General features: G+C 57.1%; 10 protein-coding genes across 10 annotated transcripts; 3 read left to right on the top strand and 7 right to left on the bottom strand.

The window, feature by feature from the left end:
• Positions 1-597: 597 nt before the first annotated feature.
• B0T15DRAFT_252660 (uncharacterized protein) lies at positions 598-1,205 on the bottom strand. Its single transcript, XM_062863199.1, has one exon. It carries the CDS (start codon positions 1,053-1,055, stop codon positions 699-701), a length of 357 nt encoding a protein of 118 aa, XP_062720542.1. The 5' UTR covers positions 1,056-1,205; the 3' UTR covers positions 598-698.
• Positions 964-2,235, bottom strand: B0T15DRAFT_252645 (uncharacterized protein). Its single transcript, XM_062863198.1, has 3 exons — positions 1,823-2,235; positions 1,352-1,708; positions 964-1,291 (listed from the first exon to the last, which is right to left on the bottom strand). Exons 1-3 carry the CDS (start codon positions 2,063-2,065, stop codon positions 1,124-1,126), a joined length of 768 nt encoding a protein of 255 aa, XP_062720541.1. The 5' UTR covers positions 2,066-2,235; the 3' UTR covers positions 964-1,123.
• A 4,464-nt stretch (positions 2,236-6,699) lies between these two features.
• On the bottom strand, positions 6,700-8,446 carry B0T15DRAFT_252523 (uncharacterized protein). Its single transcript, XM_062863197.1, has 2 exons — positions 7,640-8,446; positions 6,700-7,581 (listed from the first exon to the last, which is right to left on the bottom strand). Exons 1-2 carry the CDS (start codon positions 8,254-8,256, stop codon positions 6,789-6,791), a joined length of 1,410 nt encoding a protein of 469 aa, XP_062720540.1. The 5' UTR covers positions 8,257-8,446; the 3' UTR covers positions 6,700-6,788.
• A 284-nt stretch (positions 8,447-8,730) lies between these two features.
• B0T15DRAFT_537509 (uncharacterized protein) lies at positions 8,731-9,671 on the bottom strand. Its single transcript, XM_062869622.1, has 5 exons — positions 9,568-9,671; positions 9,478-9,503; positions 9,297-9,407; positions 9,002-9,220; positions 8,731-8,918 (listed from the first exon to the last, which is right to left on the bottom strand). Exons 4-5 carry the CDS (start codon positions 9,205-9,207, stop codon positions 8,816-8,818), a joined length of 309 nt encoding a protein of 102 aa, XP_062720539.1. The 5' UTR covers positions 9,208-9,220; positions 9,297-9,407; positions 9,478-9,503; positions 9,568-9,671; the 3' UTR covers positions 8,731-8,815.
• Positions 9,672-9,988: 317 nt separating this feature from the next.
• Positions 9,989-11,203, top strand: B0T15DRAFT_537498 (uncharacterized protein). The gene has a single exon (XM_062869621.1). It carries the CDS (start codon positions 10,165-10,167, stop codon positions 10,900-10,902), a length of 738 nt encoding a protein of 245 aa, XP_062720538.1. The 5' UTR covers positions 9,989-10,164; the 3' UTR covers positions 10,903-11,203.
• A 205-nt stretch (positions 11,204-11,408) lies between these two features.
• Positions 11,409-12,710, bottom strand: B0T15DRAFT_486278 (uncharacterized protein; the record flags this gene model as incomplete). The annotated part of the gene is made up of 8 exons (XM_062866344.1): positions 11,409-11,458; positions 11,530-11,632; positions 11,675-11,756; positions 11,896-11,957; positions 12,008-12,172; positions 12,257-12,339; positions 12,375-12,471; positions 12,501-12,710. 8 exons carry the CDS (start codon positions 12,708-12,710, stop codon positions 11,409-11,411), a joined length of 852 nt encoding a protein of 283 aa, XP_062720537.1.
• A 1,035-nt stretch (positions 12,711-13,745) lies between these two features.
• B0T15DRAFT_385150 (heterokaryon incompatibility protein-domain-containing protein) lies at positions 13,746-15,188 on the top strand (the record flags this gene model as incomplete). Its single annotated transcript, XM_062864272.1, has 3 exons — positions 13,746-14,366; positions 14,457-14,785; positions 14,864-15,188. Coding segments are annotated over 3 exons (1,275 nt in total), but the record flags the coding sequence as incomplete, so codon positions are not given.
• Positions 14,840-20,288, bottom strand: B0T15DRAFT_419101 (uncharacterized protein). Its single transcript, XM_062865522.1, has 2 exons — positions 16,925-20,288; positions 14,840-15,506 (listed from the first exon to the last, which is right to left on the bottom strand). Exons 1-2 carry the CDS (start codon positions 19,983-19,985, stop codon positions 15,190-15,192), a joined length of 3,378 nt encoding a protein of 1,125 aa, XP_062720535.1. The 5' UTR covers positions 19,986-20,288; the 3' UTR covers positions 14,840-15,189.
• Positions 20,289-21,015: 727 nt separating this feature from the next.
• On the bottom strand, positions 21,016-24,239 carry B0T15DRAFT_537489 (pyridoxal phosphate-dependent transferase). The gene is made up of 4 exons (XM_062869620.1): positions 23,866-24,239; positions 23,619-23,715; positions 22,134-23,551; positions 21,016-22,048 (listed from the first exon to the last, which is right to left on the bottom strand). The coding sequence occupies exons 1-4, from the start codon at positions 24,063-24,065 to the stop codon at positions 21,199-21,201; spliced, it is 2,565 nt and encodes an 854-aa protein (XP_062720534.1). The 5' UTR covers positions 24,066-24,239; the 3' UTR covers positions 21,016-21,198.
• A 27-nt stretch (positions 24,240-24,266) lies between these two features.
• Positions 24,267-26,354, top strand: B0T15DRAFT_568493 (pyridoxal phosphate-dependent transferase). The gene is made up of 4 exons (XM_062870767.1): positions 24,267-25,010; positions 25,056-25,370; positions 25,471-25,935; positions 26,239-26,354. Exons 1-4 carry the CDS (start codon positions 24,485-24,487, stop codon positions 26,259-26,261), a joined length of 1,329 nt encoding a protein of 442 aa, XP_062720533.1. The 5' UTR covers positions 24,267-24,484; the 3' UTR covers positions 26,262-26,354.
• The last annotated feature ends 161 nt before the right edge of the window (positions 26,355-26,515 follow it).

The following is a 26,515-nucleotide window of genomic DNA, read 5'->3' as shown; positions in this document are numbered from 1 at the left end:
AGTAGAGATAAACGAGTCCTCAACCAACGCCATCGGATCAACCTTACCATGTGTGTTTCCCACGGCCGCTCCCCCGAGACTATCCTTAGGCACACCAACACATCCGCAATCAAGCATGGCTCCGCCAGCCAATCCGTCTCGTCCTCCGTGTACCACACACCCGTGAGATCCCTGAAAACACTACATCAACACAGCCGTAAACGTAAACGGTCCCGTTGTCGCCATGACGTACTCAAACGTGATCCCTTCCCCGGGCTGCTTCCGCCCTAATACCAGCCGCAAGTTCTGCGCCACCTGGTCCACCCAGCACCCTCAGCCGCGAGGTCCCGGGGATGGGAGCCTTGGTGGTCAGCCATGGCATTATCCTGCCAATGGCCGGGGTGCGGGTGCTGCTGGCCTTGTTGGGGTGCTGGCGGAGATGCCCGGGAAAGAACCTCAAGAGATGCAGGGCTGGTATCCTGATGGTAACCGTGCGTACGAGTACGGCTTAAATTTTGCGGCTGGGAGGAAGGTATCAAGTGGTTAGGGCTGAAACAGCTGAGTTGCCTGTCTCTCCTAAGCTGGTGATGGATGGCGAGGATATTATACGGATGACATCGGAGAATTACACCTTTCGGTACAGTAGTTACAAACTGATATCACAGAATGGTTGGCATTGTTGACAGCGTGCCCCTTGATTCGCCTTCTGTTCCTCCTGTCTACTGCGAATCGTGAGAAATCTTGAAGCCCCCTTCCACCGACATGTGCGCCTTCATACCAGAGAACCAGAAAACCAGGGTCCCAGCCATTGTATAATGCATCCATTCATCCCCGTCGTCCAGGGGCCCATCAACTCGGATCTTAACCTGATACAAAGATGCGCCAGAGTTGACAAAGGCGATAGATGACGGCCTCGTGAAGGTTTCACAGTGATCCACCATAATGCGGCATTCGCCTACTGCCCTTTGGCCGCCGTTATTGTATTCAAGTACCATGCCCTTGCAATGGATGCCGCCTTTATGGTAGAAGATGCGGATCTGACTGACGTTCTCCAACGGAGCGTAGGAGGTTCGCATCCACGATCCCAGGCCCTCGGGGGGGTAGTATGAAGGCAAGACGAACTCCCGCTATAACACGGATCATCCTACGTTGCAACGGCGGTAATGGAGGTCTTCGGCCCCAAGAATCTTTTACGATATACCAGGGTTGTCACGGGTCGATCAGGTGGACCGAGTAGGGAAGCACATCTCTCCGGGTCAAAGTTGTAGTTGTTTCGCCCAATAACAATCTCCCCAGATAGTCGTGTCCAGAACTTGCACAAATTAGATTTCAGGCTACGGAAGGTTCGGACAGTGGGTCAGTGTGAGCTTACCATGAAGGCACTCATTCCTTTCTCAATTCTGAGACTGTCTCGAGTTACCAAAGGGCCACAGCGGAGGATTGTGTCATGTGGAGGCAACGGCATGTAAATCCAGTCTGCACCATCGCGGTCGTAACGTTTATCACAACCGGGGTGAGTCCTAGAATGCGCGTATATGGCGACCAGGCCATCATATTCGACAAAGGTAAGGCCCGTGGCCGTACCGAGATCGATCGTATAGAAGCGCTGGCCGTACCAATCTCCGGGTGGCTGACGAAGCCATCTCGTAAGGGTAGGAGGTGTTGAGGTGTCCCATACCGAAAAGCCTGGCTCTTTCATATCCTCGAGTATGAATAACTGGCAGAGGCCGTTGTGTGAAAAGTTAGAATGGGATGCTATTTACCGCCAAATCAAGGTCCAGGCCTTGAAATGCAGCGGTGCGGGAGATTTATTATGCAGGAATAGCGGTTGGTTATTACTCACCTTGAAATGTGCAAGAGTGGCTCCAAAGCTGACTTCTTCCTCAATGACGAAAGACCGGTCATCAAAACGTTCCCGGCTGAACGGGGGACGCTCTTTCAACCTCTCGATGCTCTTGAGACCGTCAACATCAACAGTCAGGCGAATGAGTGAATGCCGTCGCTCGGTTGACTCCTCTGCTGCAAGCATGGGAAGCCCCCCTCGCTCCCAGGACAGGAGGTTTCGAGGCTTCTGCGCAGGTACCATTTGCCGATTACTAAATGACCGCCCACTTTGTCCCGAATTCGGAGAAAGCGTTCGATGAAGCCCACTTCAAAGGCAGTTGAGCTTGCGTTTCCGGCAAGTGTAGTTTTGTTTCCCGTCAGTGGCGAGCAAAAGGACAAGTTGCGTATTCGATGAACCCTTACATGCTACCTCCGGCTGGAACCAGGGGAGCGCCATAATCTGCTCACAAATGTTGCAAAATAGGACATCGTCGTTATGGCCGGTTCCTTCTATGCTGAAGCGATGCCAGCGAACATGGTGAGAATGTAGACCGCTTCGCTCTGCCATGGCGTAGGCGAGCGGATTCCTGGCATCTAGGGCTGTTCTCGATGCAGTCAGATCGCCTTGTGCATCCAAGGGTAAGAAGGTCAATTGCGTCAAGAAAGAGGAAACGTTAGATACCTTTTAACCACAGCTAGCCCTTGGGAAAGAGATGGGAGAAAGTCCGGGTCGTGTGGGCACAGTAGATGTCAATTGTGCTGCAGCAACGTCCGAGTCGGGCAAAGTCGGTCGCGACCAGTCACACGGTCACACACGCAGCGCTCCCAACTATGATATGCATTTTAACAAGGCATATACTTCAATCGTCGTTTTGGTACTATGTTGCGTTTAGTGCTACGTCCATTTTCTAGTTGTGATATGCCAGGGTTAGGGGAATATATGGGGCGAGTACGGAAAACGCTTTACAACGCAACGGAAATCAACGCAAAGGTGCCCGTTCCTCGTAACGTAACGTAAAGTGAAGGCCTGCCTTTGCGTTGTCCAATAAATAAATCTCAGAGCCTAGGAAATTGGCCAAAGTAAGTGGGAAAATGGCGTACTCCGTAATGGTAGGAGTATTGCAGGGGCTAACCTCTTGGCAAAGGGTTGTAAAGCCGGCTTGGCTCGTTGGCGTTGATAAATTCGGGTGTCGTCTTTACGTTGTTTGGAGCGCTGGTCACACGTGACACGACAGACCATGATCCCACCACCAGGGTGGTTCCTTCCATCAACTGGTATCCGGTAACTTAGACGTTCAGCTGCCCGTACCTTGGACTGCACATCCATATTCTCCAAGCACAATGAAAGCCGTACTAGATGAAGTATACTGAGTACTGGCCCTCGACAGTCGACAGCTCCTGCCTCTGGACCGCCCACCGACTAGCACCATAGTCGGCGGCCCTCGAAGCCCCACCCGGATTTAATCAGCTGCGGATCTGCATCCTAGATAAACAGCCTGGGATACCCGGAGCACAAGCACCAATAAGTACGTTATATGAGCCAGAGATGATTCTACACGCCCCAAGACTTTCACCGAGCCTACTTTGTATCCTCATAGGCTCATACGACCCGGGCCCGCACAAGAGCACTTCTAAATTCGACCGAACGATTTGTAAACATATAATACTCAACATACACCAGGACAGCTCTGCCGACTCACTTGTCCGCGCCTGCGCAGGGCGTCTTGGCACAAGACCGCTCGCATTTCACCCAAGTCGATCGGATAGCCACGAAGCTAAATGTTTCTCCGACTACTAGTATATACTAGTCTATTTTGGTTATCGAGGTCTTTCGAGCTTGTAAGCCTATGTCAGCTTAACACTTATGCTTCTACGTACCCTGTGCTGAAATCAGGTGCAGAAACCGCAAGCTACCTAGGGATGGTACTGGAAGTACCGATACGGCAGGAACAGGGGCATAAGACTGGGAAACAGGCTCTCCATGTAGTACTTAAGGAACCAAGGTCCCCCAGAGTCTCAGAAAATCAAGCAAGCAATACAACTTGTGTGAACCCCTAAGTTCAACACCCTGTAGCTAATAAGATGCTGTCTAGAGAGAAAAACCGAGAAAACAAAAACGAAGATTGGGCGGGGGTGCTAGTTAATAATCTAAATGAATCATAGCAACATGCGAAACGGTGTGCCCCAGCCTAGCCCACTCACTCAACAAACATATACTCATAGGAGAAGCAATGAGGTCTTCGGTTTACCGACCTGTCTTGTTCAATCCAGCAGTCAAACTTGCCCGAACTAAGGCCCCTTACAGGGGCTCAGACAAACGGGAAAACGGCATCGCTGCCACCGTTACCACAGGCGTAAGATAAAACACGTTGCTAGGTGGTTAGCCCTTTGCTAACGACGGCATAGCCATTTGCGAAATTAGGCCTTAGTCCTATACGGCTTTGTATTCTCGATATTAAAAGCCGACCTGACACTTGCGAACTGCGGGAGATGGAGAGAGGTGAACGCGAGCTGGGAAGAAGGTTGCTGAAGTTCTGGTACATCTGCAGGATGTGCTAATAAAGGAGCTGGATGGGTGGGCAACCCCTGAAGATGTGTTGTCCCACACCGAGGTGTACTCGGCGGCTGCTACACGCTCCTCGGGTCCCTTAGATATTATTTATCGTAGTCCCGACCATATATATCCCTTCTCAAGTCCGACGAGACATCCCGGACCCCGCCGCAGCACTGTGGGCACAAAGCCGCATGGATGTTCCTTCGCGCGGCTGGACTCTAATTCGATAGAATAAGATGGCCGTACTTGGCCAGGTCGATACTCTATGTCTCTTAGTGGTTCTGGCTTCCCTGCAGAGTCGGCGGGAAGTCCTCTTCGGGGCGGTCATATAGCTAATACGGGAAGCTATTCTCGGTGTACAGGATACGGGTGCCGGAGCCCCGCCCTATAGTAGATTACCATCTCGGCTCCGCACTGAGAACTTTCTCTGCCTCTTCTCGGCATTGCGCCGACGCGCAGTGGGGCCCACAGCGGCGGGGAGTGGACTCCGGCACATTATACTCCGGACCATCCCATTTCCCATACATATCCCTATGCGACGGGCGGTTGGGTCGTGATACCCCTCCAGGAGCACATCAAATAGCGCGACGAGTACTTGGTTCGACCGTCCAAGGTGAAGGGCAACTCACAACAAGGACTTGTCCAGCGCCGTCGCGGCGACGTCGTCGCCCCCGAGCACCCCTCCGCTAAGCACACAAATGTACCTCGCCGCGGCGGCCAGCGTCGTCGACTACGGAGTCATTGACCCGCCGAAGGACATTCAACATGGTTATCGGCATCCATCGATTCCTGCCTCGCAATCAGCATCATGGCCCTCAATCACCCTGCGCCACTGGTCCATCGTATGACGTCCACGCTGCCTGCGCGCCCGCTAGCAGATCCCGAAGGCAGGCCACACTTCCCGTCTAGCGACGCGCGTTGCGCGGCATTCAGTGCCGCGACCTGCCACATCGCCGCATTTATATGATTGCGCCAAGCACAGCCATCTCGGCCCGCTTTGCTGCCTCGGCGAAGCAGCGTGGAGTCCTTGAGATAAGCCGCGGTCGAGGGTGCGTTGACTGGCTTAGGCACTGGCGGCACAACATTGCTGGTCGCTGTGAATGTGCTCATGCAACGCCCCAGATCTCGACGGGGCAGCGTGGCAATACGACGATGATCGCAAATAGACTCAATACGAGGAGCTCACCAAGTTCCCTAGGGGGGGCACTGGGAGGACAACGAAGTCATCCCGTTGCGCTTCCGTAGTCAGTCAAAAGTCGGCGTTGAACAACCGCGCTATACGCCTGGTTCAAAGAGCTGTTCGCCAAACAGCGTGGCTGCAATTGAGGCGACCAAAGAGAGTCGAAAGTAATCAAATCAGATTCCTTCTACCCCTTCAGTCCAGCTAATCTCCATCCTTCGCTAGACAAAACATCCGAGCCAACTCGCATCAAGAAACCAGCTTGTCATACCACTTCACGAGAATGCTGCGTCTATAATCTTTAGAGCCTTACCATGGTCTGGATGTGGTCTCGTTGCCGGTGGCCCTCTACGTGGTGTTCGAGCTGCCCGTCGTTTTCGACGTTCCCAAAGATTCGCTGCCGAGCTCTGTCCGGAAAGAACTCGCTCGTCCCTAAGCGACCGAAAAGGCTACATCGCCGCGGTTGCCTTGTGGCGGCGGCCATCGCCAATGCTACATAGATTCGAAGGCTGCTTGGGCCAGGGCAGCCACAGCGAGGGCAACAATCCCAAGTCCGCCTTGGACGTGGTTAACCTCCCTAGCGATCCAGACGAACGGCACTAGGTTGCATGACGATTCCCGTCAACTCTGTAGAAAGACAAAAGAGGATCTTACGTTTACGTTATAGCGATGACAACCTCTCCAGCCAATTCAACCGCTCTTCTTTACCATACATAGATAGGGTGGGATATTCGAAACGTACGTAGCGGCGCGAGACAGACCATTCCACCAGCATAAGATGGAGAAGGAGGCGGGGGGGGGGATCTTGCTTTTTGCCCAACTATATGCGAAAGACATAGGAAGGGAGTGTGTCGTAAAATTGTCGAATACAGAACATCCACCTCGACAGACTCATCAACATGTCCGAAGACAAAGTGATTTATTGGAGTCTACATAACATGGCACATGGTCTGAAGGGGTGCCCACTTGATGACGCAGGATATGAAAGAGTAAGGGGACGCGGTGGGGGGGAGGGGGGGTTATTTCAGGTTTCAACGCCGCGAGCTCGAGGGTCCTTTGCCCGCGTCGAGTGAATCACCTAGGTAGAATGTGAAAGAAACTGTAAGGACCGGCACCAATCATTGATGTGGACGATATGCTTCCTGCACGGTTAGCAGCCGGAGTGCGGCGCAACAGCAAACTGGCCGCTTATAATCTCATTAGCACTATCCGTATTAGTTCAGGGGCTGTCTCTCCCCAGGCTGTGCCCCGTCACAGCTCAAACAAAAGCAGCCCTGGCCGGACCGGCGACACGTTAAAGCAAAGCCGCCGCGCATTGGTAGGCTCCTTGTCGAACGCCTCGGCCGGGAACATCCACATACCAATAGCTAGACACGGCAGCCTCTCCATCCTCTCAAACGTCTCGGCATCTAGTATATCGCCGTGCCTGGGCGTTATGGGCTTTTCGGGAAAGGAGTGCACCATGGTCTCATGTAAGAAGCTGCGATCGCGTAGCCAGTTCTCGTCTTCTTCGCGCAGGTGCCTCGCCAACTCCACTCGCCACGGCGCCCCCTCACCGTTCTCATCCTCATCCCTCTCGTACTCTGGCCAGCGGATCCGGGGGCAGACGTAGAGACGCGGCCCTGCGGGCCTGGTGACGCCAAAGGCTTCCTCCAGCTCCGTCCAGCCGCGGACGAGCAGGCGCGGGTCCTCGCCGAGGGGCAGGTCCTGGATGTCGATGTCGACGCCGGGTCGCGGGTCGACCTCGAGCCAGCGCAAGGCGCCGGCGGGGTGGTCCCGTCGGGCGAGTGGGATGGTCTGGGCGAAATGGAGGGCAAACGCTCGGCTCGGTGGGAACTCGCCCTGGCCTCGGTAGCACGACCGGAAGCGGAAGGCAAAAAGCACGGAGCGGAGTCTGCGCTGCAGGATGTCGGTCATCGACGCCGCCGCCGCCGGGTGGAGGTCTGAGGGGGTCAATTCGAAGTGCTCGGAGTATACTATCGAATCCCCGACGATCGTGTGTTCGCACGAGAAGAATCCATGGTTCAATGCGAGATGAGCAATGCTATTGTGGGTTGGGACTTAGTACTCGGTCAGGATCACGGAAGAATCTGCAAACTTACCCTTGATTCCTGGGGTCGTAGGCCTTGACGTCGTGTAGGAAGTCGGCTAGCAGGGTGGGAAGATGAGGATTAGGGGGTGTGGTGCGGCTTTCGTCCTGCCGGGGCTGGATCGAGACGATATCATAGTCTGGGTTCAGGTACAGGACCTGCTCTCTCTGCAGCCCAAAGAAGGGCAGATGCACGCGATAGAACCCTAACGTGGCCCGTCTCGATTCGTGGTTCACCCATAACAACGGGCTAAAGGATCCGGCAGGGCCTTGTTCGCGGCGGCCGCTCCAGCTCAGGACATAGCCCCGACCGCTGACGACGTTGCCGAGCTTGTTGCGGTTGGTGTAGGTGTAGTACGGGAACTGGGAGTCATGGTCTGGGTAGGTGGTATCGGTCACATCCTCCTCAGCGGCGGGCCAGATGTCGAGCTCAATCATGCGGTGCCGCCGGAGGCATGCCTGCCAAACGTACAGGCGCAGTTCCGCCGGGAGACGAGAAAACGGAGCCCATGTTGTGTCGCGCGGCGCTGGCGGTTCCCAGCGTTCGAAATGCACATCGTTGAAGAGCCTGGGCAGCGTCGACCCGGACGTCTGCGTGTCCGTCTGGGTTGCAGCAGAAGTGTTGTCCATGATCAAGTAAGATGCGGCGGTATAACAAACTTATGGGCCTGGTCCACGTCACACGTGTTTGACAATTGAGATGAGGTTAGGGCGACCGATTTGTCCTGGGGCGGGGGTCTTTTGTAGCTGTGCCGCCAACGCCGCCTGGACCCTCGCCACTGATATGGTGGGGGTTGTACTCCGTATTGCAGTACAACTAGTACTTGATACCTGATAAGATTGGTTACTGTAGTAAACAGATAATAGTGTCAGTTGAAGGATTCAGGGGTGTATAATCGGGCAAGGAAGGAAGCAGGGGGAGCCTCGCAGTGCAGTCGCCGTTTTGTGGTCTGTGCGTCACAGCGTATACAGTACCCGAACGATACTGCTTCATCTCCATTGCATGTAATCTTAGTGTGTGACTGCTAAGGACTTAGCTCGCTTATTACCGCCCGCAATTGGGACTGCGCAACCTCGGAGTGCGGAACGCATTTGATTTCCTCGAGGCAACAACGCCAAAATCAGACGACGAATTTCAACATCCTGCATCGATGTCCTTTGGGGCGGCAAATTCCGACTCCTTAAGCACCTAGTGGACATCAAACATGGAGGCGACACGGCGGTCACCTGGCATCCTACATTTGCCACATGTGCGTGCGCCATCCAGAAGACCAGAACCAGAACCTCCAGAAGTCAGTGGCCGCCCGCTATGGCGCCCGGTGTCCGGTGATGCACTTCGAGGATCCGCGACTTGAATGTTGATTATCCTACCAAGGTGCCACCCACACGACGACGCTTGTGTACCTTAGAACCGCGCCCCAAAATAACTCTGTCACCTGTGCCCTGGCGTTTGGTTACACGACCTACCTGAAGGCTGAGCCAGCTCGGATTTTGCGGACGCGTGTGGTCCCACGGCCCCCAAACGTGCTGTTGCGCATTTGCGCATCGCCACATCTGCCAGGTGCAACAAAGGATCCGCATCTGTTACAAAGACGTAAGTATGTTGTGTAAGATGGCAAAGCACGGCCGGCCCTTGGGATTAGGTCCGGCCACACCTAATGCAGGCACAGTCCCAAGAATCTGGTCCGTGATTTTCACCTTCTCACACACGATATTCCTACTGAGAAGATATCACATCCGGCATGACTTACGTGAGAGATGGGTGTCTCAAACCTGCCCGGGTAACTTTGACCTTGGTTACTTGGTATGGACTTGCAAAAATAGCTGCTGACTTCAACTTCTCTCACTCAGAACCGTACCTAGGTACAGGTATCTAGGTAGTTACCATGCCCAGGGTGCCGTAACCAGTCTAGGCCACAAGCAGCTGATCCATCCTTCTAGCGTCCTTTTCTTTTCACCTTCTTCTGCCGCTTTCTCGCTCTTCCTTTTTTATCAGGCAATAAGCACAAGCTGAAGAAGAAAAGGAAACAGAAAGATGAAGTTGGAAAGGTATTACAAACTGTTCCCATCCGCGCAGTCTCACGGCCCTTTAAACCGGCCCGCCCTCTCCCTCTGCTGACCAGCGCCCTCGGAACCTGACGGCGGCGTTGCGCGGCTGCTCCGACCTGCTCTGGATCTCTCGACCATGGCGGTTGACACCGAGACGGCCATGAAGCGTTTTGCCTTCTTGCCAAGTTCCCCGGCCAAGGGGCAGGGACCCCGCGTACAGTAGCATGAGATACCGTGACGCAGAAGCCATTGTCGAGGCTCGCTACCAAGGCTTGTGATAGATATAAATGGCGACGCCATGTCGAGTATCCAGCCCTCAGATCACAGACAACCTCGCATCAACGCCTCAAAGCACACGAAACATCGTATCTATTCCATCTTCATCCATCCCTGCCATCTTGAGTTTGCTATCTTCCTTGATACCTTCTCATCTCAGACGTTCAACATCTTCGCATCATTCTCCCCAACCGTTAGATAGACCCTTTTGCAATGGCTACTACTATCCCTGTCCCCATGAATGGGTGCGAACACGCCTACGCTAGCCAGACTCTGACGACCTCCGGGCTCGATACATGTATCGGCGTTGTCGCGTATGGGCTCCCGGCAGCCCCAGGAGGCATCAACAAGGTCATGGCACACTGTGCGACTGGCCGTGCCGCTGCGGTCATTGGTGGCAGCTTTCTCACAAAGGTGCGGAACTCGCGTATGCAGGTCGTGGGCATCTGCATGAGCGTCCCGAGCGTGGACCGCAATGACAACGGTCCCGGGAGAATCGACGACAACGTCATCAGACAAAGCCTTGCCACATCGAGGAACATTCACCCAAGTCAAGTCACGCAGCAGATGATCAACACATTCAGGACTGGGCTCCGCAATGCCTTGGCACAAGCCGAGCAGGACGCCAGGACTTACTGCATGCAACTCGGCGTCTCAATCCAGACTTTCCGTCGGAACAACGCTCACGTCCGTGACCCACCCCCGTACGGCACGATGGTGGCCACCAGGAGCCCACGCGGCGAAGTCCGCGCCGATACCAGCAAGATGGCTGACATCCCGGATCCCGTGGCGCAGCCTGCCGCTCCCGCCGCCGGCAGGGGCGCCTCGTCGTCTGGACCTGGGCGAGGCGGCTACTCTGCCTCGTCTTCCAGGCCCAGCGGCGCCAGCAGCGGTGCTATGACGTCCGGCAGCGCTGGCAAGAACCTTCGTGGTGCTACTAGGAAGCCGTGAATGTTACCTAGGGAGTATGTTACGAAGCAAGAGGGGGGGGGAGATGGGGAGAGGAAGTGAGGTTGCTTAGGTACCGTACACGGCGCTGGACTCGCTGTGGGGAGAGGGGATGAAGACTACAAGCTCCTGCCGGTCAGGGGTCGGCTTTGGTCGAGGTGTTAGGCGTTTGGCGTTTGGCGTTGGATGCTAGTATCGATGCACTAGCGGGTTCTAGAGCATCTGTCGTTGCCTTTTAGCTTTGATTAGGTCAGGTACCTATTCAAATCGCAGTTCTACCCACTGCATGTTCAAACGAAAAGAATCGTGCGAACAGGTTGATCTCCTCGTTTGGACCTTTGCCCTAACGGTGGCATCAGGGTCAACGTCGAGGTCCGCCCCTTACTGATACTCCCCAGCTGTGTTGTGTAAATTCAGAGGTCGAAGGTTTGTAATCTAGGTAGGTGACATGCCCTTACCGCCACAGACCACGACAACGCGCTTCGGACGCATGCAAGGTGACCTCCCTTCTATAGCTTCGATTTCTCCGGCAACAGGGGATATCCCCGCGGATATGACTCTGCGAAATGAATTAGCCAGGCAACCTAGGCTTTTCGCCATAGTACAACGGCATTACTAGGAGCAACTCACCCAGCGCAGTCCTGTCTATCTGGTCTACACTCTGGAAACCAGCAACATTGAGCAGGATATCGAAATCGGCGAGCAGGCTCTTCATAACATGGCGGACGCCGTGCTCGTCCATGATGGCTAGGCCCTAAATCCACAACCGACCCACGAAGACGAACTTTGCACCCAGCGCAAGGGCTTTGAAGACGTCCGAAGCGCCACGAATGCCCGAAATCGAATATGATGTATGTCTTGTCGCCGACAGCTACCACGCCAAACGTCAGCGCGAACCCAACAAAGCAGACAATCCCCAGGAGCCCAAGGACAAGTTGGTACCATACCATCCACAACTCTCTGCAGTGCGTCCAGGCTGGCACAAGCACCACCCACCTGCCAGCATGGTTGCTAACCACTATGCCATCGCATCCAATCTCCACCGCTCGCTTCGCATCCTTGACGTCTTCAGGGGCAAACGGCTTCCCGCCGGAGAGCTCCTTCATACGCCCATGACCCACTTGACCTTCTCCCACGTGTGGGCGCGGCCGTGCCAGACATTGTCGATCCACAGCGCGCCTGCCTCGTCCGGCTGCTTGACGGGATCGATGCTCTTCTCCTTGAGCCGCTTCTGGAAGACGGGGTCGCTAAGGCCGAGTTCGGCTCCGATGCCCTAGAATGATGAATAAAGAAAGAGCCATAAGCATAACATAAGAACTCCAACAACCAGCAAAGACCCAGCACAAACTCAACTCACATGATAAAAAGCATAATTGCTCGTCGCAACATCATCATGCCTCCAGCCCAACTGCCACGTATCCACCGTCAAGAAAAGCACCCCTGAAATCCGCTCGCAACGGCCCTCTTCAACAAACTAACCGTCAGCTCGTCATCATGGGGCATATACAGCTGAAAGAACCGGACGCCACCGCTGGCGCCGGCCCCATTCGCCTCCGGAACGCTCTCAATCGGCTGGCTGCCCGCTGTTGCTCAGGCAGTACGGCAAGTTTCAGCTCGGCCCGCGGCGCGCGCGCCACGGCCAGCTTGCCGTGGCGGGGTGGTAGATCTTGTTGATGGCCCACGTGCGCGAAGCCGATGGGCGCCGCCACCACCTTGTGACTGTGACTGTGACCTCTGTGTTTTTGGGTGCCGCCGAAGAAGAGGGTCGTGGTGGCGGTGGCCGTGTCGCGCGCGTTGGTGTCGACCAGCATGGCGCGGCACGATGCGGTGCCCGGTAGAAGGTCCTGCCGGTTGGCCGTGTTGCGTGTGCGACTGCCCTGCGTTGGAGCTCGGGATCTCATGTCGTCTTGCACTACCTGGTCCATGTCTTCCATATCCGGGAAGGCGCAAGGGCATTCCGTGGCCTGCCTTCAAGCGTGCGACGAACGACTGTCTCGAGGCTGCTAGTGATGCAGCATTGGAGTTTAGACGCAAGCGATGTAGAATAGTACAGCGGCTACCGGTCCATTATACCTCATCATTCCTATAATATGTTCAACGTCCATATGTCGAGCGGAACCATGAATACCTTACCTTCCTAGTCATATATCGACTTCATCTTTTCTCCTATTACGTTGAAACTACAGGACTGATCACATGCCTAGGCAGCATTCGCCTAGGAGTTACTACCATAGGATACGACATAGTATACACTATCTGAGTCAGGAGTCAGACTATACTATCCGTTATACAGTACTAATACTAGCAGTACCTGTAGTCTTGGATCTTGGCAGCGGTCGGGCTAACCTTTGCCCGTATGACACTAGTCCGACAAATATGATATATCCGCCTCCATCTCTCCGCCTTAACACAGTATTTTTCTTTGTCCCACAGGTCAGTCATCAGCAAAGCCAACATGTGGCCCATGCCGCACTCGTTTGGCGGCTTCGACCGGTGCAGGGGCTGCGACCACCCGCGGCCGCGCTACACGGGCGGCTACGCGTCGGTGCGCTCCAGCCTGGGCACCATGCTGTCTATGGCGCGGTACACGGGCTGCGAGGTGTGCGCGGTCCTGTCGGACGGCATCCTGAAGTTCCTGTCCGATGAGTCGTGTGGGATATCGCGCGCCGACGTGGACCAGCTGCAGATCGACTTCAACCTGGCCGGGTCGAGGCGGAGCCTGGAAGTCAGGGTGCTGAACACGAGTACCAAGCTGTGTTTCTTCGCTTTGGAGAGTGAGTTCCGTCGGCTGCTGACCACCCGTATCCGAGGGTAAGGGGAACAAAAGGTACGGGTGCTTACTAGCCTTGACCACAGCGACACCATGGCTCACCGAGACCATCCCGGATCTACCTCTAGGGAGGGATGTGCCCCAGACCACCTCGTCCGAGGAGAGTCTTTCCTGGGCGATGCAGCAGCTCGAGACCTGCAAGCAATCCCACAAGAACTGCAACACCAATTACTACTCCGCCTCACCCCTCCCCAGCCGAGTCCTCGACGTGTTCGCCGCGGACACGGGAGACGGCGGCGTACGGCTGCACGAGCCGGAACCCGACCAACAAGCGGCGCCGTACGTCGCGCTGAGCCACTGCTGGGGCCGGCAGCCGTTCCTGCGCACGCTGTCGGGCAGCCTGGACGCGCACCGGTCGGAGGGCATCGCGTGGGCGCGGCTGCCGCAGACCTTCCGCGACGCCGTCGAGGTCACGCGCAGCCTGGGCGTCCGCTACCTGTGGATCGACAGCCTGTGCATCGTGCAGGACGACGAGCACGACTGGCGCCGCGAGGCCGCGCGCATGGCCTCTGTCTATCAGAACGCGGTGCTTGTCATCTCCGCGGCGAAGTCGCAGGGTGCGTACGGCGGGTTGTACGCTGATCTGCCGGACAGGCATAGGGTTTACACGGTTAAGCATACGCCGAGAAGGAATACCGTCTCACGGACTCCGTCTCCTACTACCCCTTCCGATGACGATGGTACCGCCTCACCACCAGACAACAACCCAATAAACGTTCAAGAAGAGACGATCCACCTTCGCCAATCCCTAACCCACCCCTACCGCTTACTATCCCCCTACCATTCCACCTCTTCCTCCTCCACCCTCCCCGTCTTCACCCGCGGCTGGATCCTACAAGAGCGCTTTCTCTCGCGCCGCATCCTGCACTTCGGGCCCGAGGAGCTCGCCTTTGAGTGTCTCGAGTCCAGCACCTGCCAATGCAGCCCCATCACCATCACCACCACCACCACCACTACTAGTACTGATCAACTCGGGGCACCGGCGTGGTACAGAAACACGCTTGACCGCACCGCCCGCCCGAAGTACTACTACGCCTTGTCCACCTGGCAGGCCTGGTTGCGCCCAAGGAGTACCACCACCACCACCACCACCACCACTACTACTACTATCACTACTAGTACTAGTAGTGAGAGCGAGGGGGAGAGGGAGCTACGGGTGTGCTGGCGCAGGCTAGTAGAGGATTACACGCGGCTGCAGCTCACTTTCGAGAAGGATATCTTCCCCGCTATCGCCGGGATGGCGCAGCTGATGGGGAAGGTTAGGAATGGCTCAAAGTATGTGGCTGGCTTGTGGGAGGATAGCTTGGTGAAAGGGGATCTGCTGTGGCATGTGCAGTTGCCGCCGTCCTCGCCGACCGGGGACGATGATACTACTACCAGTATTAGTGAGGGCGGGTTGGAAAAAACCTGGATGGTCCGCCCGACCAAGTGGCGCGCGCCGTCGTGGTCGTGGGCGAGCGTCAAGGCGCCGGTCGAGTTTGTCCACAACGAGCACGGGTTTGAGTCCGAGTGTGAGGTCGTTGATGTACGGTGTGAGGCGGCCGGCCCGGATCCGATGGGAGAGTTGGCTGAGGGAGGAGCAAGCTATCTTGTTCTGAGGGGCCGCTTGATTCCGGCGTTGCTGCGGTTGAAGGAGCGGAACAACGAGGCGCCGCAGCCGTGGAATCTGATCGATTTGGATATTCTGGACGGGGGTTTCTGTAAGAATCTGTGGGCCGACGACGACTGCAAGAGCCTCGTGACGGCGGCCGGAGCCGAGCAGCCGAGGGTGTATTGCCTCATCGTGGCTCGCAAGCTGCCACGGAGGGAGGTCATTTGCTTGGTGCTTACGGGAGTCAACGGGGATGAGCATCTGTACCGGCGCATCGGCTTGCTAGAAATCTGGGGGGCTCCATCCAGCTATGTGAACAGCGCGGACTGGGCATGGCTGCGTGATCTCCGCGAAAAGGGAGAGGACGCCGTGGTGCGCATTGTCTAGGCGGAACTGTGTTGTCTAAGGTAGACTGTCACTGCATGGAATCGGCTGGACGAGACTGGCGACAGGCCCGCGGTCTGAGAAAGGACTCATATCGAGATAAACAATCTGGGCGCGTTCGTCCCCTGTGGTCCGGCTCTATTTCCGTGACTCGTTACTTTAGGCTTGTTTGTATTGTTGGTAAACTCCGGGGACGGGGCACCTTGTGTACAACTTTATTCGACCCCGGACGGCCGGGGACCAGATACTTGTACTACTCCTACGGATAGTACAGATCCGTACATACTAGTACAAACACACCGCTCATGCTATACCGTCTTCGAATACCTCCTTGCCATCCGCCTACTGCAGTAATGCTTCCAGCTCGACCGGATACCTGACCACGCCGACCAGGACTTCAAGAATCGATGCAGATATATATACCAGGTACCGAATGCCTTTGCAAAGCTGCTGAATACCCGCTGTGCTCGAGCAAGACAAAATAGATACTTTGCCGAGCCAATAGTGCTCCACGCACCCTATACGTATGTCGTATAGTAGTAGTAGTAACCAACCCTCTCCCAAACGCCGTTCGTCCCGCCTTGTTTTCTCTCGCCATCCATACGCTCCCACCCAAACACACTCACCGCTTTCAGCCGCTATCCTGCCGTGCGCCTATCTTGTCTTCAAAGCATCCGCTGAGTTCCGAGCCTTGTCCTTAAAACCCATAATAACTATGTTGTTCCACCACGCTGCAGGCCAGGCAAATGCCCACCTACTACCTACCTAACCAACCTATGGTAGGTAGTTATTGCCCCCCAATCAGCACCCCTCCGAGCTCCTCGTGCGGAACGTCAGCGCAGGCGCCAATGAAGCAGACCTGTCCCCGCTCCCACAACTCCCACCACCACTACCACCAGCCGCAACAATCTCCTCCGCCTCGGCCTCCTCCCCTTCCAAGACTGGCGAGCACGGACCCCAACCCATCATCTGCTGCTGTTGTTGCCCTTGACCAGGGGATGGAACCTGCGGCGGTAAGAAAAGCGAGTGCGGTCGCTGCGGAAGCGGCGACGCAACAACCCCGTGCAACGGCGTGCCGCTACCACCACCACTCCCATTCAAAACCGCACCCGCGCTCCCCGGCCGCGGGGGCATGCCGGGGAACGACATCCCCATGGTAGTACTAGTGCCCACACCAAAAGCAGCAGGAGGAGGATGCGGGAGGGAGCCCATAGCGGGACTAGCAGCACGACTCCCACCCTGCTGCGGCTGCGGCTGCTGTTCCTGCTGCTCTTCGGCCGCCTCCGAACAGCTCCACAGCGACAAGCCCGAATTGACCCTCACATGCCCCGCCAGATGCGCCGGCACCGTGCCATACGGCGAGTCCGCCCTCTCCGAGCGCGGACTGCCGCCCTCGCGCGACGAACTGACCAAACTCGCCTGTGACCCGCCCCAGGCTTTGCTGCGCAGCTTCATCAGCGCCGACAGCGTCATGTGGCTGTCCGCCGCGGCAGCGTCGTCCGACATGAGGCTGGCCAGCTGCGCCAGCCCGGGGCTTGTCATGGCGGAGGCCGAGTTGCGGCTGCCCGCCACCCCGCTCCCTTCGCTAGTTATGGCCGGCGGGAGGGTGAAGCTCATGACCGAGTTGCGGTTGGAGTACTCGGAGCGCTCGGTGATCGGCGTGAGGTTGGGTTCGCGGCAGACCACGCGGCCCGAGGCGCTGCGGCCGAAGGCGGCGCCCGTGGGGCCGAAGTAGCCGCCGTTGGCGTATTGGAAGACCGTTTCGGTGGTCTGCGCACCCCCTGATGAGGAGGCTGAGGATTGGTGATGGCTGTTGTAGTAAGAGGACGGTTGGTGCTGCGGGATCGGGGCCGAGTAGAAGCCGAATTCCTGTCCATAGAAGCCGTCTGCGTCGTTGGCGAGCGCGCTGGCGTTGGCTTCGGCTATGATGGCTTCGTCGTCAAAGTCGAAGTCGTCAAAGTCGTTCGTAAAGGCGTCATCATCGTAATCATTGATGTACGATTCCGCAGTGTCGTTCAGGGGCGTCTCGGCGAGCCCGGCAAGCACATCGGGCGAAGAGGTTCTACGGAACTTCCCGGATGCTGCTGCCTTCTGTGCAGCTTCAGCAAGCGCAGCCTGGTAGGCTAGATCCTGAGCCGGCATGTCCATCATAGTCGCCATGGCCTCGGGGTGGTCAGCCTTCGAGGAAGACTGATCCGCGTCAGGCGGTTGCTGAAGGACGGCACTCGGTGACGTATGGCCGGTGGATTGTGCGAGCCCTGACTGAGCGGACGCACTAGATGTCATGTCAGAATCGCGCTTAGCAGGCTGCTGCTGCTGCTGCTGTTGGGCAGTCTGCATGGCCTCCTTTGCTTGCGCGAAAGCCCCCGGTATTGGCCTGCCGAACTGGTCCGTGTCATTGATGTCAAAGATTGACTCATCAAAGGGTGCGCCGTCATGCTCAAAGTCCAGCTCGTCAGCCAGGCCATCATCGATAAACAGAAAATCGTCTGCCCGAGGAGGCGGTTGCGATGGACGATATATCGATTGCGGAGCTCCATTGGTACTAGCTGCCTCCAACCCCTGAATGCCAAGACCCGACATGTCGTCCTGCTTGGACAGACGTAGAGGATTGGGATGCACGGGAGAGTCTGCGGTCGGCAGCTCCGAGGTGGTCCCGTAAGTCATGGCGAAGCCGATGGGTTGCCCATTTGCATCTCGCGGCGTCGCTAGCATGGCTGGCGTATGCGGACTTACCAGCGACGATGCAGGGTTCGAGCGCTGGAATGTGAAGCCGGCAAAGTTCTCCTGGTCGTTATCCGGGTCCATGGCAGCTTCCAGGTCTTCTTCCTCGTCGTAATCAGCGTTGACACCCGGTATCCGCTCCTCCAGCCCGTCGTCGTCCATCATCGCGTCATAGTCAAAATCATCATCAAAGTCGTCAAACCTCGTATCAAGATCGGCCGGGTCGTCCGACGTTTTCTTTTCTTGTTGCCGAAGCCGGTGGCGCTCCTCCAACAGCCTCTCCTGCTTGGCAGCTCCGATCATATCGAAGCTGAACCTGGATGACGTGCTCTTCATATGTCTCGGGATGGCAGACGCGGCAGAATCCCGCCTCGAGACCTCCGACACGGATAGCTGGCGAGATGCAACGGACCTCATAGACACTGATGCGAGCGCCGGCAGGGGCCCAACCTGCGTGGCCCGGGAAGCGGCCGAGGATGAGGTGCGGAGGCTGCTGCTGGACTCGTCCTTGGGCGGGACCTGTGGCACAGGCGCAGACTGCTCCGGTGGTATGCCATGCGAAGGGAGCGCTTTGCTTTCTTGTACCCCCTGTTTCTCGTCGCTAGTCGCGTCAACATCACCGCTGAACGGTTCCGGTGAGTGGGGCGACAGCGGTACGACCGGAAGGGGAGCCGCCGCCTTCTCTCCGCCCTCTGACAAGCTACCGACAGTTGGAGCCACTTCGGGATTTGCAGCTCCTGCAATATCGTTGCTTGGTATCGCCTTCTTCGGCCGCGGCGCGCTAAAGTCATGCACCCTGGTGCCCTTGATGCGCGGGTCGTAGCTGGGTGCGGGTTGGGCGTCGGCCACAGTCTGAGCTGTCTTCCTCCTCGACAGGAGAGATGACATTGGGTTCTTCAGAAACGGCAAGCCCTTCTTCGCCTTCTGCGGTTCGGAGGCCACGCTGGCTGCCGGCGCAGTTGCCAACCGCGTGCCGCCGGGCCGCTGCTTGCCGGCGGCTCCTCCAGACGCCTGAGCCTCAATTGGCGCTGAAAACCACGAAGACCTCGTCTGCTTGTTCCCTACCAATGCTGGTCGAGCGGAATATCCCGCCCCTGTGTCGATCGGGGGTGGGGGAGGCTTCGACCTCGAGAGCTGGCTCTCTGGAAGCGGAAGCGGGGTCGCCATGGCTGCAGCAGGCTCGGGAGGCTGCAATTGCTCTACTGCCTTGCGATAGTTTTGCAGCGCCACTCCGCCGATGAAGCCAGAATTGGTCTCCTCGTCGTAGGCACGGCGAGCCGGGGGGTTGCCGGGGTTTTGCGGGGAGGGCTGGGCATCGTCGCGTAGGCCAAACGAGCGATCGGAGCCGGTCGACGCCACGCGGGCAATTGGCGGCAATATGGGCGGCATTTGCGAGGAACCGGGTGATCGGGGGCGTGCATCGGTGCGCGGTGCGACATCTCGCGCCGACGGCGGATGCTCACGTTGCGCAGCAGTGTCGCAGGCGTGGGACTGGTCTGGAAGAGGTGACGTCGGATTCGACGGGGCGCGTCGATGGAGTCGGAGGTGAGACAACATTTTTCAAGCCGGCCTACAACGCCACAAGTGTTCCCAACAGTGTTATACGATACACGGGTTTGTGTGAACGCCCCGGGCAACAAGCGAGGCGCAGGAGCAGCATCGAGTCGCAAAGCCCGCTGACGCGGTCCCCTCGGTGGGGCGCGGTACGATCTGTCGTCGCCTTAGGGATGTCAAAACAGTAGATACGTGGCGGTGAAGTTCGGGCGGAAATGACGGCAAGCTATTGACAACGCAGTCGGCATGACGTTCGTCGAAAATTAAACAGCAGCTTGCATAGATCCAAACCAGCAAAGGCTGTGCGGCCCAGGTCGTTAACATCGAAGCATATCATGGCCCGTGCGCCCCGCATCCAATTTCCATGCAAGTTCGTCCCGCTGTGGGTCCGCGCTAACGCTGACTTAGGGTACGGATTGCCGGTAACACCTGCCCGATCTCCTTGAAATGTTCTTTTCGATTCTTCTTGTATATTTTCTCTTTTTCGATCTTCTTCGACTGAGGTTTTTTTGGTTTGCCTTGGGTGCCACTGAGAGGCCTTGATCAGTCCATAGGCCCGGGACCCGCACCCGGACTGAAGCTGATCAGGCTGCAAGGTCCCGAGGCTTGCCCCACCAAGACAATTTCCGAGTCGAGACACCACCGCGAGTCTAATAATATCCGCAAAAGTTCGGGTTAGGGCGTCCCAAGTTCGATCACCATGGCCTTGCGACAGCAGGTTTTCGAATACGAAGGTTTAGGGGGCCGCCCAGAAACAGACGCCAGGTGCTTCTAGGTTCCTATCCGAACTCTGCTGCAGTCTATACCAGTTTAACCAAGGCAGCGCCCGGGTTCTGGCCAAGACCAGGCAAGGAGAATACAAGAATGTTCTTAGGTCGAGGATTAGGTGTCCTGCTCGAGATGGGGCAGGTTTCCGTTTCATCCTATACCAAGCGGTTGCCGGTCGTTGGGTGCACGACACCATTCCTAAATTGAGCCTCATATCCTGTTTACAATTTACATCTTCCGAGAGGTCAGGTAGTCTGTACACTACGCCTCGAACTCAGGGTACGTATCGTCAGACTTCAGGAAATCAAAGAAGTTTCCCTCTTGTCTCAGCTCCCCGAACGCACATGCCGACTACCATCCAGCAGCTCCGCCCAGTCCGGTTGCTAGTCCCTATAATCTCCGAATTCACAGTGTACGTCACCCACCCACAGTCTGCTAGGAGGAAGTGCTAGGGTCCGTTACAAGCCTTCTCCAACACCTCACGCAGCAGGCTTTCTACCCCCTTAACAGTCTCCTCAGTTGTCCTCTGGCCGGTCATCAGATACAGTGTGTTGCCCAGCACCCGACTGTGCACGTTCCACCGCGACTGAGATTGGTCGCTGGGGCCATAGGAGTGGACACGTCCCCGAAGCAACGCAGCGTGAACCGCCCTCGCGGCACTGCCCTTGTATCCCGTGCTGCCATCGACGCTGGTGAGCCGAATAGCTAGGACAGATCCGAGCGCCCACACGCCGCCGACGAAGCGTGTCGGTAGCGCACCGACCCACGACAGAAACTCCGGACTCCAGACAGACCAGGCAAGGCATTCTGTCGCGTGGTTTGTTGCCGATGGATCTCGATGAGAATCAGTTCGCTCGTGCGCAGCGCGAGCCCAGTCCCAGTCCCCTCGCGCCTCCATTCTCTGCATCTCCCGGAGGCTCGCAAGCGCCACCTGGCATCCGACGGGGTGCGCCGTGTAACTGTGGCCGTGCAGCAGGGCGTCGCTCTTGTCGTCGCTCGCGAAGGCTCGGAAGATGCTATCGGACGCGGCGGTCACGCTGAGCGGCACCAGCCCGCCCGTTAGCAGCTTGGCGTGCACCGAGATGTCCGGGTGGACGCCGAGGAAGGACGCGGCGCTGAAGCGGCCGAACCGGTACAGTCCCGTGAATACCTCGTCGAAGATCACGGGGAGGCCCGTCCATGTTTGGTTGTGTTCAGCCACTGGTACTGGGTTGATGGTGGTGCTAGGTGTGGTTCGGCCGAAGAGATGTGCGGACTGTCGGACGGTGCTGACGAGGGTCCGCTGGAATAGGGGGTCGCTAAAAGTCTATCCGTCAGTTTTTGCATCTCGAGTACCATCGGATGAACCGTGAGGGCTGTAAGCCAACGCTTTGAGCAACTTACACCAGCAACATGCCGCCCGCGCCGAGGACGACGGGCTCAATGATGAGAGCCCCGAACTTCCGCCCCTGGGCAGCCAGTCTCTCAAGCGTGGTGCGGATGAACCGTCCATAAAGCCGGCCTTCACCCGCTGCCTCCCGGCGTTCGACATCAAAAATGGCAGAGAGATGAGGATAGGCGGCGCCAGGCGTTGATGTCCCATCACCACCAAACTCCCGCATCCCGTCCGGCATTTTGATCCTCCACGCACCCTGACTACACTCAACAGTCGGATACTCGAACCAGAACCCCTTGCCTTCATACCACTCCACCTTCTCGTTATACACGCTCGGCTCGGAGCAGTCCATGGCCCCAATGGTGTCGCCGTGGTAACTGCCCTGGAGACCCAGCACGCCCAGCACCTCCTCATCCCCATCCCCATCCCCATCCCGGCCTGGTCCCGTTCCACTTTCCCAGCCATACCGCAGCCTCGCAGCACGAAGCGCCATCTTGACCGCGACCTCGACGCCCGTGCTCCCGTTATCCGAGAAGAACACGCGCGAGAGCCGCGGGTTGTCCAGGCCCGCCAGCAGCGTCTCGGCCAACGCGAGCGCCGGCTCGTGGATGGCCTCGGCGAACATGACGTGGCCGTAGCGCCCGGCGGCGTAGGCGGCTGCGAGGGTGAGGTGCGGGTTGCCGTGGCCCAGGCCTTGCGTCCACCACGAGGCGGAGCCGTCGAAAAATGGCTGCAATAACGCATCGGGATCATCTAGATTTGTTGGTGTGGTAGTGCTAGTGCTAGTGGTGGTGGCTTTGGACTGGAGAGTGTGGAAAAAGTCCCCCCTTGCCGAGTCGATGACGACGATCTTCTCCGGCGTGAGGTCCTTCTGCTGCGTGAAGGGATACCAGATCTTCTCGGACGCTGCGGCGCTCATGGACCCCAGACGCGAGACACGCGCGTCGTGGCGAGCGGACAGGTGGCTGAGGGTGTCTTGTACTTCACGACTCTGGCTGCAGTCGTCGTAGTAGCGGGACAACCGCGCAGCATCCGAAACCGCGTCGTCGTCCTCCAAAGGCTTGGGCGGCGGCTCCGGCACCGTCCTGACCGGGATCTCGTGCCGCTGTGCAAAGTAATGGGCCAGATACGAGTGATTGTTGTACGTGGCTTCTCGGAAGAGCAGAACTGTCTCGACATCGTAGCCGCGGATCTTGAGCGATTCAAATGCTGAGATGGTCTGCGAGATGCCCCCGAGCTTGCTGTCGCCGATCAGAATGACAGGCAGCCGTAGCGGCATGTACAGATCTGCTTGCGTGGAACCGGACGGGGACGGCGAGTGGACGCCCCCTGCTGTCTCGACGAAGAGCCATCCTGGGCCGTGATGCGCCTGCTGGGCAGCGTAGCTTGAGATTTCGGCGAGGAGGGCATCGTCTGGAGGGATGGACTTGGGGAAGTTAAGTTTTAGGATCTTCCCGTCTACTGATGAGGGACGACATAGTTCGGAGACTCACTTTGTTCGAGGAGCGAGCCGCAATGTGGGGGCTGACGGCGAGGTCGTACTGGAAGAGCGTCTTTGCAGCGATCTCTGGTGCGAACCTTCGAACGTGTCTTCGGGTGGGGTGTCAGTGGTATGGAATACTCGGCTGAGTTCTTTCATGAAAAGAGTCATCAATCATCTACATGTTTCAGAGCATCCGAAGTCTAGTTAGCCACGAGACCGTTAATGATAATCAAGAGTAAACAAAGGCGGCCCTACACCGGTCATCTGCAACCTCATCAGGACCGGTCGAAACCGGTTTGAGATAGGTGGTGCGTTGACTCGGCCATAGCCCGCGAGCAGCTTTGCAGAGGATGGTAGCGATGATGGTCTTGCCAACGTCGGTGTTGGCACCGTAGACTTGGTACACCCGGAGCGAACGCCACAGCAGCGAGCTGACTGGTGCCGGCATTCGAACCATTTTCTTTTTCTCTGCCTTTGTTTTGGAAGATGATTCCTCAATGTCACGAAGTCCTCTACGGCGGCTTAAAGAATCCGTGATTGTGACTCAGTTTGTGGACGCCCCCCGACTCGGGGCCTGCGGAGAAACGAGGGGATGCGATCCTCGGGAGCCGAAGGCTAAATTCCATTCCCAATACGGCAATCGCGAACCAATCGACCATGCATGATGCAGGCACGCTGTGCGACATTTTTACACAGCTCCCAATGATCAAGATCTGCGTACGGCGTACCGACAGTTTGATAAGCACGGCATGAGTCACGGTGTGCGCTTCGTGGATCTAGCTGAGTTTAGCAGTAGACCGACTTGTCAAGGGGGTTAGAATGGTCGTGGATGATAAAACATCTTGAACCAGACCACCAAGCCACTCTATCCCCAACATGTCCCAAAAAGGAAGTCGGCTGGGTGACGTGCTCGCCCACATCCTCGACCGTCGACGATCGCGCAACCAACTGCGAAGCCTGACGACCGTCCCTCAGGGCACAGTCGACTTCTCCTCCAACGACTACCTCTCCCTGTCCTCTCAACCCACCATACAACGAACGTTCCTGGCCCGACTGCATGCAACAGTCGACTCCAACTCCAACTCCAACTCCAACCCTAACTCTAACTCAAGAGTCAATGGCATGTCCCCGCTCTTAGGCTCGGGCGGCTCCCGCCTGCTAGACGGCAACTCCCCGCTCGCCGAGTCCCTCGAGCGCACCATCGCCGCCTTCCACCGCGCCCCGGCCGGCCTACTGTTCAACTCGGCCATGGACGCCAACGTGGGCCTGTTCGCCTGCGTCCCGCAGCCGGGGGATGTGGTTGTGTACGACGAGCTGATCCACGCCAGCGTGCATGACGGCATGCGGCTGAGCCGGGCGGGCGGGAGGATTCCGTTTGCACACAGTTGCGTTTGGGAAGAGGGTTCGGAATCGGATGGCAGAGGTGGCGCTTCGAGTGGAAACACAGGGACGTCGCTGGAGGCCGTGTTGCAGTCTCTATTGCAGGGCCCCGGGGGGGATCTGTTCCGATCCGGTGCGAGGAATGTCTTCGTGGCTGTCGAGGGCCTGTACAGCATGGACGGCGACGTGGCTCCGCTGGCGGAGATCGTCGACTGTGTTGAGAGGAGTCTACCCGGTGGCAATGGGTACATCATTGTCGACGAGGCGCATTCCACCGGGATCTTTGGCGACCGTGGTCGCGGGATCGTCTGCGAGCTGGGCCTGGAGGAGCGCGTGTGGGCGCGCGTTCTCGGTTTTGGCAAGGCCATGGGTTGTGCAGGAGGTAAGGTAGCTGGCATCCAAGCTCCCTTCCTGCTGCCTCCTTCTCAAATCCACACGTACTGCTCGAAACAATTACTACTAGTACACTAACAAACATCCAGGAATCATCCTCTGCTCACCCACCACCCGCACGTACCTTATCAACTACGCCCGCACACTCATCTACACCACCGCCATGGCCTTCCCCTCCCTTGCGGGCATCGAAACGACGTACAAGTTCCTCACGGCTGGACACGCCGAGCCCTTACAGAACCACTTACATCACTTGATCCAGGAGACACACAAGCTCCTCCGCGCACTGTGCTTCTCCCGCAATCCGCCGCCAGACCTGCTCCGCGTCGCTGCGCCGGCCGCAGTAGAGCCTCGGTCGCCCATCATCCCCGTATTCACCTCCCTCCCGCGTAGCTTAGCCCAGCACTGCCAGCAGAGCGGGTTCATGGTGCGGCCCATTGTCGCGCCGACTGTGCCGAGGGGGAGCGAGAGGATAAGGGTTTGTCTTCATGCCGGGAACACGGTGGAGCAGGTACGGGGCCTGGTTGCGGCGGTTGAGGCGTGGCTTGTTGCATGTGAGAATGGGGTTGTAAGGAGGGGGATGGAGGAGTTGGGTGACGGTGATGTGGGGCGGGGCGTTCAAATGAGAATTAAGGGGAAGCTTTAGATGCATCAAGGCGCTTATTTCGAATTGGCGGGGATATATTCGCCCAAAATGTGAGTGGCTTTGCGTTTCTGGTGCTCGGGCCGCCCCTGAAGAAGTGTACGCGGTGTACGTGAGTCCGATTTATAAGTCATTATGCAAACGCGATCCTCTAAGTCGAAACCCAGCTCGCTTCCACTCCTGAACCTAACACTTGTACACAAACATACCTTAGTTCTAGTTATCTCCATATCCTAGAGCTAAAGACCGTCGGGATCACTGGGACCACTCGAGGTACCCGGTACCTGAGGCAAGAAGGACCTAATCCCCGGTTACGACTGCCCTAACGAGTCGCCTTCCAGATTTTATTTCCTGCACCTTCCTCTCCTGACACCCATCAAAGGATATAGCAATGCCCAAGTTCAAGTCATACACCCTCACTTGTCATCCGATCGCTTGCCCTCTACATCAATACCCCTCTCTGCTATGTGAAAGCTGACAGACATTACTCC

This window comes from Chaetomium strumarium, assembly GCF_033439665.1.
Source record: "Chaetomium strumarium strain CBS 333.67 chromosome Unknown B0T15scaffold_5, whole genome shotgun sequence".
In the NCBI taxonomy this organism is placed as follows: domain Eukaryota; kingdom Fungi; phylum Ascomycota; class Sordariomycetes; order Sordariales; family Chaetomiaceae; genus Chaetomium; species Chaetomium strumarium.
This window is presented reverse-complemented; position numbering and strand designations above follow the sequence as displayed.

Coding starts and splice junctions, on each gene's coding strand:
- B0T15DRAFT_537509 (XM_062869622.1), bottom strand. CDS start 9,207: ATGCGGATCCTTTGTTGCACCTGGCAGATGTGGCGATGCGCAAATGCG. Junction 8,919..9,001: donor CGTCGTCGTGTGGGTGGCAC/CTTGGTAGGATA, acceptor GCGGCCACTGAC/TTCTGGAGGTTCTGGTTCTG.
- B0T15DRAFT_537489 (XM_062869620.1), bottom strand. CDS start 24,065: ATGGTTCGAATGCCGGCACCAGTCAGCTCGCTGCTGTGGCGTTCGCTC. Junction 23,716..23,865: donor GATGAGGTTGCAGATGACCG/GTGTAGGGCCGC, acceptor CCCCACCCGAAG/ACACGTTCGAAGGTTCGCAC. Junction 23,552..23,618: donor CGGCTCGCTCCTCGAACAAA/GTGAGTCTCCGA, acceptor AACTTCCCCAAG/TCCATCCCTCCAGACGATGC.
- B0T15DRAFT_252645 (XM_062863198.1), bottom strand. CDS start 2,065: ATGGTACCTGCGCAGAAGCCTCGAAACCTCCTGTCCTGGGAGCGAGGG. Junction 1,709..1,822: donor CCACTCTTGCACATTTCAAG/GTGAGTAATAAC, acceptor TTTTCACACAAC/GGCCTCTGCCAGTTATTCAT. Junction 1,292..1,351: donor AAGGAATGAGTGCCTTCATG/GTAAGCTCACAC, acceptor AATTTGTGCAAG/TTCTGGACACGACTATCTGG.
- B0T15DRAFT_419101 (XM_062865522.1), bottom strand. CDS start 19,985: ATGTTGTCTCACCTCCGACTCCATCGACGCGCCCCGTCGAATCCGACG. Junction 15,507..16,924: donor GGGTGGGAGTCGTGCTGCTA/GTCCCGCTATGG, acceptor AGCCACGATGAG/GCAATACACCCTCGGCTGCT.
- B0T15DRAFT_537498 (XM_062869621.1), top strand. CDS start 10,165: ATGGCTACTACTATCCCTGTCCCCATGAATGGGTGCGAACACGCCTAC.
- B0T15DRAFT_568493 (XM_062870767.1), top strand. CDS start 24,485: ATGTCCCAAAAAGGAAGTCGGCTGGGTGACGTGCTCGCCCACATCCTC. Junction 25,371..25,470: donor GGCCATGGGTTGTGCAGGAG/GTAAGGTAGCTG, acceptor ACAAACATCCAG/GAATCATCCTCTGCTCACCC. Junction 25,936..26,238: donor TGAGGCGTGGCTTGTTGCAT/GTGAGAATGGGG, acceptor AACATACCTTAG/TTCTAGTTATCTCCATATCC.
- B0T15DRAFT_252523 (XM_062863197.1), bottom strand. CDS start 8,256: ATGGACAACACTTCTGCTGCAACCCAGACGGACACGCAGACGTCCGGG. Junction 7,582..7,639: donor TACGACCCCAGGAATCAAGG/GTAAGTTTGCAG, acceptor AACCCACAATAG/CATTGCTCATCTCGCATTGA.
- B0T15DRAFT_252660 (XM_062863199.1), bottom strand. CDS start 1,055: ATGCGAACCTCCTACGCTCCGTTGGAGAACGTCAGTCAGATCCGCATC.